Raw genomic sequence first — 21,310 nt, 5'->3', positions numbered from 1 at the left:
CCTTTCATGACAACCGGGTGTCTCAAAGCGCTTTATTGCCAATGAAGTACTTTTTGGAGTGTTGTTACTGTTGTAATGTAGGAATTTGCGCACAGCAAGCTGCCACACACAGCAATATGATAATGACCAGATAATCTATTTTTGTTATGTTGATTCATGGATAAATATTGGTAAGGACACCGGGGAAAACTCCCCTGCTCTTCTTCAAAATAGTGCCATGGGATCTTTTATGTTCACCTGAGATAACAGGCAGGGCCTCGGTTTTATGACTCATCTGAAAGATGTCACCTCCGACAGCACAGTGCTCCCTCAGTACTGCACTGGAGTGTCAGCCTAGATTTTTGAGCTCAAATCCCTGGAGTGGGACTTAAGCCCACAAATTGTCTGACTCAGAGGGGAGAGGGCTACCCACTGAGCCACAGCTGACACTGCAGAGACAGAAAATGGGAAGAAGATAGGATAGGAGAAAAGAAGGTCTGTGTGAGAAGAAGTGAGCATAAGGTATGCTTTGCCGCTGAGATATCGCTTCATTTTCAGCAATTTTCCTTTTCCAATTTTCTCTTCAGCCTTTGCCTCCTGAAGGTATTGGGTGGGATTTTCCACTTTGGGGTCGAGTAACAATGGTGCAGGTCTTCTACCTACCCTTCTGACCTCTCTTTGACCCTGATCTACTTATTTGGTTTGTGGCTTGTTTGGCATGTAGGCCGGAATTTTACCAGCGCTGAGAGGGGGGGATCGAAGACTGGACAGGTGTTATAATAGAAATATTGACAGTGAGTTGGGAGCCCACTGTCAACACCACCTGCACTCGTGTTTCCCATGTGTCAGGTCTGTCAGTGCTCAACAGACCCGACACCAAGCAGTGGGGGAGGTAATTTAGATTATAGTTAAAAGCCAATTAAACACCATTTGCCCAACACTTACCATTTTTTCATCCCTTTCACGAAGTTCACAGCGCTGAGGGATCACGTCAGATAAGTAGGTCGGGTGTTCCATCAGATTCCATTCTTCTGAACAGTTGACTGCTGCAAATATGGTATAAATGCTACCATTTCATAGATGTTCACTTTCTAATCTTCGAATCTGTAGCCTTGGAAGACACATTTGAGCTTTATGCAGGTTGGAAGTGTTTGGAGTAAACTTTCTATACACTGTCACATCCTTGGAATAACCTCTCTCACCATTGACAGATCGCTGCTGTCATCTCAACCTCACCTGCCAGCTACTGCATCAGTATCGATACCCTTGAAAATAATGCCTCCGATGTTGTGGTGGATCTGGAGGAAAGGAAAATAGAAACTAAAAGTATTACTTGTTGGGATTATGGAGATAGGGAACAGAGTGGAACGCTGTGTCTATATGGTCCTTTACAGAGATGCCAAAGTGACAGTGCTTGTTTTCAGTCTGGTACTGGCCATATGCAGCCAGCCTCGCCTTCTCCTATGTCAAGAGCAAAGTGTCTCCCAATGAGCTCCACGGCCTTCTCTGTGTGAGGAGTATAAAGTTGGGAATGTTGCCACCCCCTACCGACCAGAATCCCAGTCCTACCTCACCTGTGACATCGGCCCCGCCCAGCCATGAGCCCACCCCACCTGCCCACGATCCTGGCCCAGCTGCCCACGGCCCTCGCCTGGTGCTGCCGGACCCCAACCACAATCCAAACCGGCCCTGATAGAATCCCTGAATTTCAGGGTCTAAATGTAAAGAATATTGTTTATTTTACAGGTACCAAAGTCTGAATTTAAGGAGAAAACCTTTTGTGGACTATATATCTGCCTATAAAAATGCATTTATTCTGCTGCCTGCATTTTCTTATTCAATTAACACGTCACCTTCATTTAAAGTTTCTTACACTCTGCAAGATTTTGGAATGAAACAGAAGGCAATATTTTTAAATCCATCATACATGAAAACTGTCAGTCCATTCTGGAAAGGTAAAGGTGTTAAAGAGAAACGTCTTTCTAGCGGTTTCATTATATTAAGCGCAGCAATGGAGCTGTGTGAGGAAGTATGGGTGTATGGATTCTGGCCCTTCTCTAAAGATGTGCATGGAAACCAGTTCCACCATCATTACTATGACAATATGATGCCAGGTAAAATTCACTCAATGCCGAATGAATTCTACAAACTTCTGCAGCTTCACATGAAAGGCATTGTGAAACTGCACACCGATAAATGTGAATAAATATACGATTGATATACTGCAGGAGACAAACTTTATTAGTTTGTGAATCATAGTACAAAATGTATTTTTATTAATTGATGCATGTTATAAATTGTGTTATTGTGGTGATAATTGTGGAGAGTGTTTTTGGATGATTCCGGTGAGACGAGGCTTGAGATGCTGATTCAGTTTTCACTGATGTCGGGAAGGATGTGAGAAAGGCCACAAATGAGGCCAGGACCCAGATATGCTGAGTCTCTGCCTTACGGCTGAATTCCACAATAGTCTTTTGGAGCCATAAACAAGGATTAAACAGGGTCACGGCTGGGGGCATGGACTCACTATGTTAAGGGACCTGGCATTGGGTAACCAGAGATACGCCTAGTGAGACATATCTTGTCAATACCTTTGAATGTGGGGCACATCTGGGGGTTCAAGGCTGTTATCGTGTTCTGAGTTCCTGAAGAGAAACCAAATTTTATTTTTTAATTAAATGCAGCCCCTTATAAATGGGACCACTGAGAGCCTTCTGTTTCCGAGGTGGAGACTCTTGACACCTCCCCCAGCCTGATACTTCCCAGCTACATCCATCCACCTTGGCTCCATATCCCTTAATACCTTTGTCTAGCAAAATCTATTGATCTCAGATTTATAATTATTATTTGAGCTAACATCTACTGCTTTTTGTGTGAGAGAGTTCCACACTTCTAGCACCCTTTGTGTGACGGAGTATTTCCTAACCTCTTCTGGCTGGCCTGACTCTGATTTTAAGGTTATGTTCCCTTGTCCCAGGCTTCCCCACCAGCAGAAAAGGTTTTTTATCTACCGTAACAATTCCTCTCAAATCCTAAAAATTTCAATCAAGTCATCTTCTATATTCCAGGGAAAACAAGCCTAGTTTATGTAATCTCTCCTCATAATTTAACTGTTGGTGCCCTGGTAACATTCTGGTACAGCTATGGAGAGAACCCAAGCATGGGATTCGTTTCGGATTGTTCTAGCAAATGAAATGTGCCGAATGGCTAACTTGTCTCAGGGACTGGAAAAGTTAGATGCGGGAAGAATGTTTCCGATGTTGGGGAAGTCCAGAACCAGGGGATATAGTCTTAGGATAAGGGGTAGGCCATTTAAGACTGAGATGAAGAGAAACTTCTTCACTCAGAGAGTTGTTAACCTGTGGAATTCCCTGCCGCAGAGAGTTGATGATGCCAGTTCATTGGATATATTCAAGAGGGAGTTAGATATGGCCCTTACTGCTAAAGGGGTATGGAGAGAAAGCAGGAATGGGGTACTGAGGGAATGATCAGCCATGATCTTATTGAATGGCGGTGCAGGCTCGAAGGGCCGAATGGCCTACTCATGCACCTATTTTCTATGTTTCTATGTTTCTGCAATGTAACCTTCTGCTACTATGGTTTTATGGAGTGAGCAGAACCAACTGGATGGAGTGAGGGACATTGGATTGTGATGCCCAAACAAATGAAATGAAAAGGTGATCATATATTTGGTTACTGAACAATTTGATCTTGGTGTTTAATGTTAAAATGAAAAGAATTGTAAATATTATAAAATGGTAATTAAGAAGGTGCTAATTTATTGTTGGTTTTAGCAGACCTTGGTGAGGTATATGTAAACATTAAATTCCAAGTTATTTGAAGCCTATGTTTTATATTATCTTGTATATGGACCTAATATTCTCACTAAAAGTGTGAAAAGACAAAATTTAATGTAATTGCATCAGGACAATGTGCATAATAATCCCAGTGCATCAATACAACTCTGGACTGTGCAAATTGGAGAATTTTCCGTGGTCCAGATCCATGGGATCACTCTCGCCTGGTCCTATTCCGAGCTGACACAGGGTAGCCAACACATTCCTAGAAATTGCATTTCCCCCACCTTGCGTTGTTACTTCAATGTTCCATTCTTGGTTTTCTCCTTTAGTGTCACTCCTCAATGACATTGGCCCCAAAATTCCCCCAGTATCCCACCAATCTCCTGCCATATCTCTGGAAGGAATCCCAGCGGAACCCCCCCAGGAAAACGGTGAATAATAGCTTGTGCTGAGTCTCTATAGATTCCAGGAGCTTCCTAACTGCTTTGTAAGCAGTGGAGCCCCTTACAAAGCTAATGGAAGAGCGAGAGGCTGGGACTCCTGCTCCTGAGCCTCAGTCAGGACTCAGTATAGTCATGGCAGGGAATATGTCGTGTGATTGGAGGCATAATGGCTGCAACAGGGTTTATGTGGACCCTATCTGTGGAGTCCTGGCCATGCACCCCAGAGGTGGTAAAGAAAATAATACAACACAACATTTAGGAACAGCTCCAAAAAATAAATATGTCCCTGTGGAATATTTGTCGCTGAGCCGTCAGGCATCAGTAAAGCGTTCACAGATGAGCTGCTGGCGCAAGGCTTGAGCAATCATTAAAGGAGCACGATGGCCCGCCCTCCTCTGACGTCGTGCTCTGGCCTCAGGCACTTGCATGGCTTCCTCATCCTCATCATTCTCCTCCTCCTCCTGCTCGTCACCTGCATCTTCCAAATCATTATCATCAGTCACTCTCACCACAGCTGGGTCTTCTTCTTCCACTATCAGCTGCTGCTGCCTCATGATGGCTACGTTATGCAGCATGTAGCACACAACAGTGAACTGACCGACAATCTCAGGGGAGTATTGCAAGTAGTCTCCAGAATGGTCCAGGCATTGGAAATGCTGTTTCAAGATGGCAATGGTCCTCTCTATGATGCTGCGCGTCGCAATGTGCGACAGGTTGTACTGATGATCAGCTTCCATCCAGGTTACGCGTATGAGTGTCATGAGCCAGGTGGTGAGGCCGTACCCTTTGTCTCCCAGTAGCCAGCTCTGCCCTTCTGGCTGCTGCTCAAACATGGCAGATATAACGCTCTCGCATAGGATGAACGCATCATGGGTGCTGCCAGGGTATCTTGCATCGACTGACATGATGCAATGCATGTTGTCACACACATTCAAAGAGTGGAAGCCTTTTCTATTCCTGAACAGCTCAGCATCCTTCAAAGGTGCTCGCAATGCGATGTGGGTACAATCAATGCAGCCCTGTACCTTTGGGAAGCCAGCAATCCTTGAGAATCCCACAGCCCTGTCATAGATTTCTTGGGTGGTCATTGGGAACTTGATGACATCATTCCTCCGTGCATACAGTGCAGCCATGACCTGATGAATGGAGACATGTATTGCATGTTGAGAGATGGCGCACATATCCCCAGTTGTAGCTTGAAACAATCCCGAGGCATAGAAGGAACGTGCAGCTCTAACCTTCACTTCAACTGACAAAGCATTCCACCTGCCGCTTCTCAGCTGTAAGTCTGGTCTCAGCAACTCACAAATTTCACGGACAACTTCTCTGCGGAAACGCCACCTTCTGACACACTCTGCATCACTCATGTCCAGGTACGAATGCCTGACTCAAAATTGCCGAGGTGGGTAAGGCCTCCTGCCCAGCAGCCTATGGGCTCTGATGTTCCTGATGTGACGAGCTCTAATCAATTGTCTCCTATGTAGCACAATGATGCAGAACGCTCGCAAAAAATATAGCATTGATATTATTGCCCCCATAGTTAAAGTTAAACTTTCAAAGAAGGTCAAAATGGCAGGAAAGCAGGCAGCACAGCACAGGTTCGCAGTTCTCTCTCTCTCTCTCCCCCCCCAAGGTATGTATATGGACCGCACCCAAAGGTCTTTTCTCCTCCTCCCCCCCCTTGAGTCTTGTGACCTCCCTCTACTCTCTCCTCACCCCCCTTGAGTCTTGTGACCTCTCGCCCTCTCTCTCCCTCCCCGCTGCCCCGTCCTCCCCCCAACCTCTTTGTTTGCTTGCTGCAGCCTGTTGTAGACTGTCTGGTGATTTTGCTTCCTGCAGCCGCTGTGTGTGCTCTGCTGTCGGTAATTCAATCGTTCCTATCCCTATCCCTGGCCGAATGGTCTCCCGGTTCATTTTCATCCTGCACCTATCCCAGGCCGAGTGGCCTCCCGCACCGGCTGGCCCGCTGCCTTCCCTGGCCAAGTTTTCAGATGGAGGTAGGAATAAGTTCTATTTTTTATTTGTTATTGAATGCTTATTACTTTTTATATTTTGTTTAGTGCTTTGTAAGTCTTGGTGCTTTAGGTGCAGGTCCTCTCCACTTCCCTTCCCGCCCCTATCCCAGGCCGAATGGCCTCCGATGTACCTACCTGTGCTGATTTTTTAACTTTCTGCAAGGGTTTTCTGAAGTGGCCACATACGCTGGCCGAAGTAGATTTGGAGTAACTATTAGCTGGCCAAAGTGGCCTAAATGGCCAAAACTGGCATAGGTGGCTGGTCATGCCCTCGCTTGAGAAAAAAAACTAAACTAAAAAAAATCGTAACTAACCGGTGCAAATTGAATATGCAAAATGGGGATTTTTAAGATACTCCAGAAAAATCAAGTTGCTCCAAAAAAAATGGAGCAACGCCTGGCCAAAATTGAGCCCATAGTAAACATTGCTGATACTAGTTTTTTTAATCCAGATTTATTTAATTAACTGAATTTAAATTCAGCTGATATAGTGGCATTTCAACTTGTGTCTGCAGGCCATTAGTCCGGACCTCTGGCTTACTAGTCCAGTAAGATAACCTCCATGCCACCATTCCCAGTTGATATTCTAAGTGACTTGTTAACAGATTCTGGAATTTTCCCTACTACTGATCTCCGACAAACTGGTCGATAGTTCTCTGTTTCTCTCACCCTCTTTTGTTGAATAGCAGGGGTACAATTGCTAGCTTCCAGTCCGCAGGGACCATTTTAGAATCTGGGAAATTCTTGGAGATCAAAGCCAATCTCTATAGCCACCTCTTTTAAAACCCTAGGATGTAGGCCATCAGGTCCAGGGGATTTGTTGGCTTTTAGTCTCATTAATTTCTCCAGTACTATTTATTTACTAATATTAATTTCTTTATGTTTCTATTCTCACAAGGCCCTTGGTTCACCACTATTTCCAGAATATTCCAGAATTCCCTTCTTTTCGGATTTTGTACTCCACCTAAGCAGACAGACATTGATTTAACATTTTGTCTGAAAGACAGCATCTCTGACAATGTAGCACTCCTTTGGTGTCGGTGGACTTGAATCCAGAACCTTCTGATTCATGGGCAAGAGTGTTTTCAACTGTGCCAAGCTGCCAATTCATGCCATGTTAAAGGCCAAGCATTAGAAACTCGTGCAGAATTACAAGAGGGAGAGAATAAAATCTAAAAGTGAGTCCTAAACACTCGTTCATAACTGCTGTTAGTTCACAAAGATTTTAAAGTATCACTACAGAACTAGCTGGTACAGAGGAGTTTTCAGCTCCGCAGGCTGTGAGCAGCAGTCATTGTCAGGCATTTAGTAATTTGGCAGTAGATGGCTCAGGAGAGAGCATGACATGCAGAAAAAGTTAACCTTAGATTTTGGATCAACCAGAACTGAGTCTGCTACATTAGCATGATGGAGGACGAGTTTCTGATCAGACTTAGCACGGAGGCTTTGTCACATGATCTATGAAGATCTGCAAGAAGAATCAATGATCTGCACTTCAGATATGCAAACTGGATAGAGAGTTGACTGCAGTTATTATGTTAAAGGTATTTAAAAAAAAACGAATTGGGGAACATTGCTTAGCTTTGATATCTGAAATTTCACACAATGGGAGTGACTGGGTGTGGTTTATCAGAAATGTGCTTAAAAACAAATTGAAATCGAGATATCAGTGTAAAAGAAAACTGGTGAGAATCATGCCAGCTATTTCAATTGTAATAATTAACATCCTAATCCAATAGTCTGATTAAAACTAGTAGAATTCTTTAATCGATGATAACAAAAATTGCAGAACAGTGACAACTCATGATAGCTTTTGCTCAGATCATTTCCATGAGTATCATTACTTAACCATAAAATCTGATTGACAACAAGCTGTTGTAGATTGAAGAATTTGAACATTAATTTAGTGTAAGCTGCTGAATGAATAGAACTAGTCTATAGGCATGATCATGCAGAAGGGGATACTTTTGATGAGACTTTATCTCCCAGCTCTGATTACATAAGTTAAATTGTTTCTTTAAAATGGTCGTAAATGAGAGTCTCCCAGCCAAAACCTGCAATGGCAGTGGTTCCCACAGAAAATCTGTTAGAATATCTTCTGGCTGTACTGAAGGTGACACTATTTTTAGTGGATTCTTGGAGCTGTGGTTGGTTCTTTTACTGACTGAAGCAGTATTCATGAGACTGTTCCTGAAAGGTCACTGGAGAGTGCTTTCTAATGCAGATTGGACAGATGACATAACTTCCTACCTGACTGAGATAGGTACAAATATGGTTGTGACTGCATGCATGAGACGCACCCACCCCATCAACTGAGATTACATAGGTAATGATGGAAGTGGATTTTGAGGTCAGGGGTGAATGAATGGTGCCAGCTGTTCATTATACTTGCACATATCCACAGGAATTCGACAGTTTAATTAAAACAAAGCATCGAGGCGGGTGTTGACTCAATGTGATTTCTGCCCAGTGCTCTGATTGTCAAAGTGAAGACATATCTATGGGGTTTTGCACAGGAACTTGAGAGCCAAAAATTGCAGCCCATTCTACAGAGTGTAAACAGGGCAAGCAACTGTGTATCTCAACCAATCAGATTAAAGAATCAGAACTGGGACGTGTAAGTTGGAATATGGAATTTAATGTCAAATCACATACACCAAGCAAAATAAAAAGAGGGAAAGATGAGATAAAAGACAATATAAAAAATTATTTGCTCTCTTTTAAATCTCCCAATAATTAAAATCTGAAGGATTGAGTCTGCACAGTTGTAAAAGTTAATTTTCAGTGCCAGAAAAGTTGGTTGGCAGTAATTAAGACCGTTAAAAGGGTACTTAGACTGGAATGGACAAGCCCTAACTTTCTGGCGCGTTTAGTCCGTATCTGAGGCAAGTACAGCAACTTCACTCAGTTCAATGTATTTCAATAGTGAGTCAGACAGCAAGATGCCATTTTTGGAAAGCTTTTGGAGGAGCAGGGCATCTCGGACAGCAACTTCCTGATTTCTGCATTTAACTGCGCATGTGCAGTTATTAAGTTGCTGCCCGATTTCCACGAAAATAACGGTGAGAACTGTTGTTTCTACAGCAAAATCCAGCACATTATCTTTCAATAAGGTAAAGTAGTAGATGTCAGGATCTACTTGCTTTGGTTTTACTGGCTTGATGATCTCCTGTCTAAAGAAATGAAGGAAACAGTCTTCAGTTACAGGAACTCCCTTATCCTTTTGACCGAAGTTCCTCTTTTCCGTTTGCATAAAGTGCTTACAACTTTAATGGAATCACCATATGTAGGGTAATAATAGATTCAAATGTTTTATGGTAACATTGTACTTAAGTTTGATATTTGACATGCCTCTCTGGGGAGCAAGTACAGTATTGATCTGTTGGCTACTTTTGTCGAATTGTGCCCCCTACAGTCTGTTTTATAGAACGGGCTTCTGCAATGTTTTATAGAACCGAACCGATCTGAACCTATCAGAATAGCAGATGGCGCTGCAGGTGAACAGCATGTCTTCCTTCATTGAACAAATACTGAGCGTGGCGTTTATATATGGTGTACATCTGAAAATAAAAAAGAATTCTGAAGATAAACACAACTAAAGTGGAAGCAACACCTCTTTGCACGATCAGTAGAGTTTCCACGAGTTGTATCTGCGCAATTTGGCGGAATCGAAAGTACCAGTGCAAAACATCGAGGAATTTTAAAAGGAATTTTAAAAGTTTGTGTTGTCTGCAATCTTTTAAACAGTTCAGGCACCGCGCATAAAACATGCCACACCTTCAAGTCAATTTGTGAGTTTCCACCGATTGCACTAGTTCAGGAAGGCTTTTCAAATTGCATTCATTTTCTTGGGTGTACATTCACTAGTAGGCAAGATGTAAACATTTCGTTTCATATCAAAATATATTTAATTTTACTAAAACCAACTAGTGTACACTAATGAAATTATTAAATGGTTCAGTATAGTTTTTAAGTCATTTTCATCTCTGGTTACTCACAGGTGGAGGACTGGACACCCTTATTAAACCAACAACAACTTGTATTTATATAGCGCCTTTAATGTAGTGAAGCATCCCAAGGCACTTCACAGGAGTATTATGAGAAATTAAGGCATGTGACTAAAAGCTTGGTCGAAGAGGTAAGTTTTAAGGAGTGTCTTGAAGAAGGAAAGGGAGGCAAAGAGGCAGAGAGGTTTAGGCAGGGAATTCCAGAGCTCAAGGCCTAGGTAACAGAAGACATGGCCACCAACGGTTGAGCGATTTAAAATCAGGGATGCTCAAGAGGGCAGAATTAGAGGAGCGCAGACAACTCCATGGGGTGGGGTTGGGGTGCGGCGGGGAGGATTGTGGGGCTGGAGGAGATTAGAGATAGGAAGGGGCTTTGAAAACCAGGATGAGAATTTTGAAATCAAGGCACTGCTTAACCAGGAGCCAATGCAGGTCAGCGAGCACAGGGGGCCCAGAAGAGCCGAGGGCCCAGGGGCAGCATGGGCCAGCCCACACTGCGAAATGTGTGCGCACTAGGTCCGTGCAGCAGAGCAGGTCTCCAGTCGTCCTGGTTAACTCTTGACACTTGTAAGGGGAGCTTGGGGTATGGGTTCGAATCCACACTCCCCTGGGGTTCTGTACATGCGACTTATGAGGATGGGTGAGTGATGAGGCACCAGACACAGTGGGTAAGTGTATAAAATTGCTAATGTTGTTTATTTAGAATAGTAAATAGGAAGAGGTCATAAATAGCAGTAATGGCACAATCTCACTCAACGCACGAAAAATCTCGCAACAGGGAAGGGGAAAATAAGAGGTTAAAACATTTCCCTCACACACAACCACACCTCCCACTTTCACCCTTCTTACCAATTCCTATCCTAAATTGAGTCTGTGAGGGGGTTTGGGCTATACGCACAATCCTATCATCTCCGGAGTTCTGGGGGCACTTATTTCAGCTCGGGGTCCCTCTGAGGTGGGTTTTACGTTGTTGGTCGGTTCCTCCTCGATGTTGCGTTGGTTTCTTCTCTTTGCATTTCGGTTGGCTCCTAAGCAAAAAGCTGCTGGAGTTAAGCACACCTTCCCCAGAGCGAGGGCCCTGTGAAAAGCTGACTCCACTCCCAAAAGCTGACTCCAACCTCCAACCTCTGGTTGGTTTCCTTGCTCAGCTCAGCTGTGGGAAGTCACTGCCACTGCCTGCTGGTTTTCAGTCTCGGTGGCTTCATCTGCGGAACTGCTGCTTCTTCCTCTGGTGGAGTGAGAGCGAGAGGGAGAGAGAGCTCTTTCTGGATACAAGCTGCAAGCTACCAGCTGCAAGCTCCAAGCTCTCCAACTGCTTCCACACCCTGCTGCTTCTACACCCCCGGTGGTTCTGTAGGTCCTATAACCAATTTAGTTCTGGCCTTTTCGCGCAAAAACTCAGTTGGTGGTCCATTGTGTAAGTTTGGGCAGGGAGATAGCTTTGAATATTTAATCAGAAGATGTCACAGGTACAGATAGGTGTGAGGACAGGGGTATTGTTTCAGTGCACATTGGTGCCTAAAAGTCTGCTGGTCCTTTGTTACAGTCCTGGGAGTCAATTGGTTTGGGCCTCCCCTTTAATGGGCCATTACTGCAGTGATTGTCCACTGTCCATATTAATTAGGTAGATGATGGTCCACATTCATTAGGGGTGAGTCATATTTTCAAACTGGGCCGGGTAGTCCCTATTGGTTGAGGATTTCCCCGCTTCAGGCCCAACTCGACCCCTGATTGACCTGCCAGAATGCACTTTTCCTCCATTGGCCAGTGCCAGACTCCACAATATCTGTATCTGCCCACACGTTTCCCAGCCTGCCTGGTCTGAGGGTTTGGTGGCCAAAAATGTTCATTTAAAATGAATAGAACGATCCCATGTTAGTTTTCTTGTCCTTAGGGTGTTTCAATAAAATGCGGCCGTGGATTTTAGAACCTTACACACTGGATAAAGGCCTAGCTCTGTCAAGCCCGTGTGGTGGCTGATGTGCTACGGTCACCACATGTTAAAAAAAATCCACGCGCAGGCATCTTCCACCCCTGGAGTTCAGGACTAGAATATCTGGTCCTTTATTGAAACATCTGCGAACTCATCCCTATTTGTGTGGAAGCAAGTCATCCTCATTTGAAGGACCGCCTACGATGACTATCAGAGGTAATGAACATCACCATTGCCCTCAACAATTCTGTTGCAAGGACTTTCTAGGCACCTAAAAGGAACATGTAGCAGCATCGCAGCTGCTGAGACATAAGACAAGGTTGGACAGTTTTACCACTTGATAACTTCCACAAGGTACAGGGCCTCTCGAACATTGCCTGGCATTCGTGCACCTGTCAACAACCCTAAGGTAAATGTAAATAAGGAGAGATATTGTTCGATCACTAAAATTTATGAGCCTAACCTAAAGATAATGCGCGACAATGCACACTTCCTGAGAAGGTCTGAAGCAATTCTCTTTCATGGAGAATGTAAGACAGAAGGCTTAATTCTGAGGGTTATGGGCCGGAATCTTTACCTTGGAGTCAGGTTGTTTGAATACGGGCTGCGTAGTAAAAAAAGAGTAATCTTGGAGGGGCGGCAACAATTGCATGAGGCTCTGACAGCTGTTGCAGCTGCGATGTGTGCAACTGTACAGCAAATGGAGAAGTCCATCTCCAACATGAGCACCACCATCTCGCAGACGATGGTGACAATGTGCTGCTCCATGGAAAGGATGGCCATCTGCATGGAGCAGCAAATGTGCCAGTCACATGAGAACATGCTTGCTGTGAACAACAGATTGAAGACATTCATTGACCTCATCTTGAGGAGGGATATCAATGTACACTTGGGCGTTCATCGCCATACTGATGTTCACCAAGGTGCTCTCCAGCTCCATGCTAGCAGGGAAGTGCAGGTGGCCCTTGAGAGGGATGAGGGTGAGAGGGAACATGGAAGTGGGGGCTCTTTTCAAAGCACCCCCGCTTCTCCCCCATTGCCTCCCACTTAGTCAGAGCCCCATGTGCTTCCTCGGATCCCAATGGATGAGTCTGCCCTTGCTCAGTTGTAGGAGGAGTAGTCTTTGGTGCCCTCACAAGCTCCAAAACCCAAAGGACATCTGCCAAAGGCGTCTAAGCAGTCGCCACAGGAATGTGAGCAGCCTCCTCTACCTCTGCTGAAACCACAGTGGTTGCACCTTGTAGAAGCACGCGTGAATGAAAAAAGACATAAGGGTGGTAAATTGTGGTTCTAATGCTATCCGTTAATGCTGGAGAGGGGCGGCTAATGGGCGGCTAAGTGCTTACCATCGGCGGGGATCGGGTTCCTTGGCTCCCGGGAAATTTAGTTGTGGGGGCGGAAGCAAGAGGTACCGCTGCACGCTCTGCCACCACCCACGTGGTGATATCATTGAGCATGCAATGCCCCCTTGCCACCATGGCTGCGAAAGTAGGTAAGTACTTGGAAAAGCTGTCGGGACATCGGGGATCCCGGGGCGGTAACATCCAGAGATCAAGTTAAGTGGTTATTGATACACTCATAATAAAGGATGAAACTGAGTACTATGAACAATGAGCAAGTGTGACCTTAGCTCCTTTAATAAGACTCCAGAGTGCAGGTACCTCGTGGGTGGCCTGCTTATATACCGTGCTCCCAAGGGATGCTGAGATCCCTTGGGACTCCAACAGGTGGGCCCTCTGGTGGTGGTGTGATACAGGTTGCAAAGGGTTAAATACATAACATCACTCCCTCGTAAAGTTAATCGTACACTTATTTACAGGGTGAGACAATCTGGGGCTTTTCACTCCCTTGTCGATCGTCTCGGTACAAATGTGGGCTGCTGGGCAGCCGGCCTTGCCAGGCTGCTGGGGATGGTGAGTTCGTCTTTGTGGTCAGCCATGATGTCAGTTGTGTGTGTGTTGGAGGGTCAAAGTTGGTGGTGTCTTCTTCGGGTTGTTCATAGCTGTTGGTGAACTGCAATTTGATTTGGTCCAAATGTTTTCTGCACGTTAGTCCAAATTGGCCAATTTGACCTGAAACACCCTACTCCCCTCTTTGGCTATGACCGTGCCAGCGAGCCATTAGGGACCATGTCCATAATTGAGTACAAACACAGGGTCATTGACCTCAATATCGCGTGACAAATTTGCACGGTCATGGTACATACATTGTTGATGCCGCATGCCCTCCACGTGATCATGGAGATCAGGGTGGACAAGAGAGAGCCTTGTTTTGAGCACCCTTTTCATGAGCAGCTCGGTTTGGGGAACCCCGGTGAGTGAGTGGGGTCTGGTGCGGTAGCTGAGCAGCACTCGGGACAGTTGGGTCTACAAGGAGCCTTCCGTATGCATTTCAAGCTTTGCTTGATGGTCTGAACTGCCCGTTCTGCCTGGCCATTGGATGCGGGCCTGAACGGGGCAGATGTGACGTGCTTGATCCCATTGCGGGTCATGAATTCCTTCAAGTTAGCACTGGTGAAGCACGGCCCATTGTCACTGACTAGAACATCTGGCAGGCCGTGCATGGCAAACATGGCCCATAGGCTTTCGATGGTGGCCGTGGACGTGCTTACAGACATTATTGCACATTCAATCCATTTTGAATAAGCATCCATGACAACCAAGAACATTTTGCCTTGAAATGGGCCCGCATAGTCCACGTGGATCCTCGATCACGACCACAAACTTAGCGGTGCCTCTCTGGGTGCATTACTCAGCTGAGAGCAAGTGTTGCACTGGCGCACGAATGACTAAATCTGAGTCAATGCCGGGTCACCACACATGGGATCTGGCTATGGCTTTCATCATTACAATGCCTGGGTGGGTGCTGTGCAACTCACAAATGAGCGTATCTCTGCCTTTCTCTGGCAAGACCATGTGATTACCCCACAACAGGGAGTCCGCCTGCAAGGACATTTCATCTTTGCACCTGTGGAACGGCTTAATCGCCTCCTGCATCTCCGCTGGGACACTGAACCAGCTCCCATGGAGGACACAGTTTTTTACCAAGGACAGCAAAGGATTCTGGCTGGTCCAGGTCCTGATTGGGCGAGCCGTAACGGGTGACTTTTCGTTTTCGAATGCCTCCATTACCATGAGCAAGTCCGCAGGCTGTGCCATTTCCACCCCGGTGGTGGGCAATGGTAGCCGACTGAGAGCATCTGCGCAGTTCTCTGTGCCCGGTCTGTGGCGGATTACATAGTTGTATGCCAACAGCGTGAGTGCCCATCTTTGGATGCGGGCAGAGGCATTGGTGTTAATCCCTTTGCTCTCAGAGAACAGCGATATGAGCGGCTTGTGGTCAGTTTCAAGCTCAAACTTGAGGCCAAATAAGTACTGGTGCATTTTTTTACCCCATAAATGCACACGAGAGCCTCTTTTTCAATCATGCTGTAGGCCCTTCGGCCTTGGACAAACTCCTGGACGCATAAGCGACCGGTTGCAAAATCTCCGATTCGTTAGCCTGTTGTAACACACACCTGACCCCGTATGATGACGCATCGCAAGCTAGCACTAATCATTGACACGGGTTATACAGGACAAGCAGTTTGTTTGAACGCAGCAGATTTCTGGCTTTCTCAAAAGCAGCCTCTTGTGAATTACCCCAGACCCAGTCGTCTCCCTTGCGCAGTAGCACATGTAGCGGTTCCAGCAGGGTGATTAACCCAGGCAGGAAATTACCAAAATAGTTAAGAAGTCCCAGGAATGACCGCAACTCCATCACATTCTGTGGTCTCAGCGCATTCTTGCTGACCTCCGTCTTGGCGTCGATGGGTCTGATGCCGTCTGCTGCGATTGTTCTTCCCAAGAACTCGACCTCCGGCGCCAGGAAAACACACTTCGAGCGTTTCAACCTGAGTCCTAAGCGATCCAACCGACTCAGAACTTCTTCCAGATTCTTCAAGTGCTCAGTGGTGCTCGACCTGTAACCAGTATGTCATCCTGGAAAACCACGGTGCGAGGAACCGGCTTTAGCAGACTCTCCATGTTCCGTTGGAAGATTGCCGCGGCTGACCGAATCCCGAACGGGCATCTGTTATAGATGAACAGACCTTTGTGTGTGTTGATGCAGGTGAGGCCTTTCGAAGACTCCGCCAGCTCCTGCGTCATGGAGGCCGAGGTCAGGTCCAACTTGGTGAACGTCTTCCCTCCAGCCAGGGTCACAAATAGGTCGTCTGCCTTGGGTAGCGGGTACTGGTCCTGTAGCGAAAAACGGTTAATCATTATTAATAATCCCCACAAATTCTTACTGTGCCGTCCTCTTTAAGTACCGGGACAATCGGGCTGGCCCACTCATTGAATTCCACTAGCGCAATGATGCCTTCTCACTGCAGCCTGTCCAGCTCAATTTCCACTTTCTCACGCATCATATATGGTACTGGCCGTGCCTTGTGGTGGATGGGTCGCGTACCGGGAACCAAATGGATCTGCACTTTCACCCCCAAGAAGCTTCCAATGTCTGGCTCAAACAACGATGGAAATCTGATCAAAACCTGGGCACAAGAGGTGTTGTCCATGGACAAAAGCACTTGGATGTCGTCCCAGTTCCAGCGGATTTTTCCCAGCCAGCTTCTGCCAAACAGTGTGGGGCCATTCCCTGGCACAATTCACAGCGGGAGTTCGTGTACTGCTCCATCATAGGAGACTTTGACTTCTGCACTGCCAATTACAGGGATTAGTTCTTTGGTGTAGGTCCTTAGATGGTGTGAATGGGGCTGAGCTTGGGCCTATGTGCCTTGTTGCACCACAGCCTGTCGAAGGCCTTTTTATTGATTATGGACTGACTCGCACCCGTGTCCAGTTCCATCGATACTGGAATTCCGTTCAGTTTAACTTTCAACATTATTGGTGGACATTTTGTGGTGAATGTGTGTACCCCGTACACTTCTGCCTCCTCGGTACGAGTCGCCAATTCAGCGTGATCTTCCTCTGCAACGTGGTGGTTTGCAGGATTTGCAGCTCGCCTGCACATTCACTGGAGGTGTCCCATTGTTCTGCAGCCGTTGCACGCATAGTGCTTGAAGCGGCATTGATGGGGCCGATGATCACCTCCACAACACCAACAAGGTGTTAACTGCCTCGAATTAACGATTAATGCTGGACTCTTGAGTCATCTGAGGTCGTGCAGCAGCAGCCGGCGTGTACTTTCTGCCATGTATATTCCTGCTCGAAAATGATGTTACTTTGTGCACTGGCCGAAACCTCTTTACTCTGCGAAATCTGTTTGGTGTTGTCGCTGGTGGACATAAATGCCTGGGCTATGGTTATGGCTTTGCTTAGATTCGGAGTTTCAACAGTCAACAGTTTGCGAAGGATTACCTCAAGGCCAATGCTCAGTACAAAAAAGTCTCTCACCATTTGTTATAGAAATCCCTCAAATTTGCAATGTCCTGCGAGGCGCCTTAGTTCAGCAACATAGCTCGCCACTTCCTGGCCCTCCGATCGTTGACACGTATAGAACCAATGCCTCGCCATCAAAACACTTTTCTTAGGATTTAGATGCTCCCGGACCAGCGAACACAATTCTTCATAGGATTTAGTTGTTGGTTTTACTGGAGCTAGAAGATTCTTCATGAGGCCATAGGTTGTTGCCCCACAGACAGTAAGGAGGATCACCCTTCATTTGGCAGCATTCTCGAGCTCTTCCAGCTCGTTGGCCACAAAGTATTGGTCGAGTCTCTCGACGAAAGCCTCCCAATCATCCCCTTCTGGGAACTTCTCCATTTTTGCGCGGTTGTTCGTTACCTCATCGCCAATTGATGCACCCATAATAAAGGATGAAACTGAGTACTGTGAACAATGAGCAAGTGTGACCTTAGCTCCTTTAATAAGACTCCAGAGTGCAGGTACCTCGTGGGTGGCCTGCTTATATACAGTGCTCCCAAGGAATGCTGGGATCCCTCTGGACTCCTCTGGTGGTGGTGTGATACAGGTTGTAAAGGGTTAAATACATAAACAGTTATTTTTTTTATTGCATTTATATATTAATGGGACCAATGGGGAAGTCTGGGTGAGGGTGAGGGAAATTGGCGGAATTTGTTTTCCATTTTTTTCATCTCGCTTGCCAGCAGCTTACCGTCGGGAAATTCAGTCGGCCTCCTGAGATACCGCTCCATTGGTGTCCAAGGATGAGTGTGCAATGCCACTTTTAGCGCTGCTCTCTTATCTTTGGCTGGGAAAACTGAATTTTGCAGTTTGAGGTGGCACGTACCGTCAGGTGTTAAAATCGGCACTCAGCCGGTGTCACTGCCTCTAAAAGGGCGATACCGAATTTCAATTCCATAACCCTAGATGTACAAGGGTATGCACATGAAAAAATGTTAATGTTAAGTTTCCGGTACAATTGTAATGCACATAAATGTATTTTATTGCATAGCTTTCCTGTGTTGTCCATTTTTGCCTGCTACGTGGGAAGTGGCTTTGCCACTTGGAGTGAATGGTGAGTAATTACATAAACTCGAACAATGGAGGTTTGGGTGATAGGAATGGCTTGGTCATTGTCAGACTGCTTTGTGGTGTTGTGGTGGTGGGGGGGAGGTGGAGTTAGTACAGCATCTGGCAGCCATATGGCTGCACTGGTGGAAGTTAAGTAAATCTGGCGATTATGAGGCCACGTCGGGCCTCCCAGGCAGCAATCTGCACCACTGCTGGTCCCATCTCCACCTCAGGTTCCTCCTCCTCTTCATGTTCCACCTGTTCGTTCTTCTCCTCCGCCTGTTCCACCTGTTCCTCTCCCTCTTCCTCATAAGAGGCTGTGTGCTCTGTGCCTTGCTCCACCTGCAGCTCCCAACCTCGCATCTGCACTATGTTGTGCAGCGCGCAGCATACAATTGTCATGTATCTTACATTACTATATATAACTGTATCCTAACATGCTATACATGACTGTAATAAGATATGACCTATAACCACCAGCATACCTTACCACCTGGGGTGCACTTGCAAGAGACAGGTATATAAGGACAGGTCTCAGGCAAGTGCAGCATTCCAGAGCTGTGAAATAAAGGTGCAGGTCCAGAGTGACCTTGACTTCACTACATGCCTCGTGTGAATCTGTACTGAGGGGACAGGACTTTACAGTGGCGACGAGTTACGGGATTACAGAATCCACAGAATGGCGAACAACGGATCAGTTGAAAAGTACAATGCTGGAGACAATTGGGAGGACTTTATAGAAAGGCTCCAGCAAAGCTTTGTAACCAAAGACTGGTTAGGAGATGACAAAGCAGACAAGAGAAGAGCCCATCTCTTGACCAACTGTGGCTCGAAAACATACGCTTTAATGAAGGATCTGTTGGCACCCGAGAAACCAGCAAGCAAGTCGTTTGAAGAATTGAGCACACTGGTAAGAGACCACCTGAAGCCAGCGAGCAGCCTACACATGGCCAGACACAGGTTCTACAACTACAGACACTGTGTGGGCCAGAGCATACCCGACTTCGTGGCGCAACTTCGGAGGTTGGCTAGTTTATGTGAGTTCTCCGATGAACTGAGGAGAGAAATGCTGAGAGACTTTATCATTGAAGGAATAGGCCACGCAGGCATATTCCGAAAGCTCATAGAGACCAAAAACCTGACCTTAGAGGCAGCAGCACCGGTTGCGCAGACATTCTTGGTAGGGGAAGAAGAAACAAGGTTGATTTACAATGCAGGTATGACAACTAATGAAATATTGGAACAAGAAGTTCACAGCATCAAACAAGCTGCTACCCCCACACACAGACAAAACCGGGAAAACAGGCTCTCGACAGCAGGCAGTGGAGCCAGAAGCCATCAAGGGCCACAGGAACGGCCGTTCACACCTCATCAACCCACAATGCGAGCAATCAACTACAAACTGAGAGAAGCTCAAGAGAGATCAGCCAGACGCAGCTCATTCTTTGGGAACAAACGAAGCAGTCTGTGCTGGAGGTGTGGGGGTGGGCACTCATCAAGGGGATGTCGATTTCAGCAGGCTGTTTGCAGGAACTGTGAATATACAGGGCATTTGGCCCGCATGTGCAAAAAAACGGCAGCTCGGCTGGTATATGAATCGGATGGGTTGGAAAGAGGACCAGAGGACGGTGGGGACAGTACCCGGGACACCGATGTACATCGGGTCAACATGATCAATGGCTACTGCTCCTACAACAGGATGCCTCCTATAATGATGAGGGTCCTACTCAACGGGATATCTGTCAACATGGAGCTGGATACGAGCGAGTCAATCTCTCATGGGCGCTCAACAATTTGAACAACTGTGGCCGCATAAAAGAGACAGACCAAAACTCACAAGGGTCGACTTGAAACTAAGGACCAATACCAAAGAAATCGTACCAGTCCTCGGCAGTGCCATGCTCTCTGTCACACACAAAGAGACAGTGAACCGACTTCCCCTGTGGATTGTCCCCGGAGACCCCACCACACTGCTGGGGAGAAGCTGGCTGGCAAAACTAAACTGGAAATGGGATGATGTCCATGCCATGTCATTAGAGGAATGGACCTCCTGCTCAACAGTTATAAAGCAATTTGAACATCTCTTTCAGCCAATTGTGGGCACTTTCAAAGGGGCCAAAGTCAAAATCTACATCACACAGGATGCTAGACCGGTCCATCACAAGGCCAGAGCTGTACCCTATATGATGAGGGAAAAGATTGAACACGAACTAGACAGGCTTCTGCGGGAAGGCATTATATCACCTGTGGAATTTAGCGACTGGGCAAGTCCCATCATCCCAGTCATGAAGCCTGATGGATCCGTACGAATCTGTGGGGACTACAAATCTACCATAAACAGAGTCTCCCTACAGGACCAGTACCCGCTGCCCAGAGCGGAGGACTTATTTGCCACATTGGATGGAGGTAAACTTTTCTCAAAACTAGACCTCACATCTGCGTACATGATGCAAGAATTGACCGAAGAATCCAAGCTACTCACCACCATCAACACACATCGAGGCCTTTTCATGTACAATCGATGCCAATTCGGCATCAGGTCGGCAGCTGCCACATTCCAGCGCAACATAGAGAGTCTGCTCAAGTCCATCCCAGGGACGGTTGTATTTCAAGACGACGTACTTATCACGGGCAGGGACACCGACTCCCATCTCCATAATT

General features: G+C 46.3%; 1 protein-coding gene across 1 annotated transcript in view; it reads left to right on the top strand.

The window, feature by feature from the left end:
- The window catches only part of LOC139264146 (alpha-2,8-sialyltransferase 8F-like), a 102,921-nt gene extending 99,100 nt beyond the window's left edge, over positions 1-3,821 (top strand). The window contains exon 7 of the mRNA XM_070880232.1: positions 1,726-3,821. Coding sequence (XP_070736333.1) covers positions 1,726-2,185 — 460 coding nt within the window. The 3' untranslated portion in view covers positions 2,186-3,821. The remainder of the gene's footprint in view (positions 1-1,725) is intronic.
- The last annotated feature ends 17,489 nt before the right edge of the window (positions 3,822-21,310 follow it).

Source organism: Pristiophorus japonicus, chromosome 5 (assembly GCF_044704955.1).
Source record: "Pristiophorus japonicus isolate sPriJap1 chromosome 5, sPriJap1.hap1, whole genome shotgun sequence".
Taxonomy (NCBI): Eukaryota; Metazoa; Chordata; class Chondrichthyes; family Pristiophoridae; genus Pristiophorus; species Pristiophorus japonicus.
The sequence above is the reverse complement of the archived record's forward strand: the minus strand, read 5'-3'. Positions and strand labels throughout refer to the sequence as shown.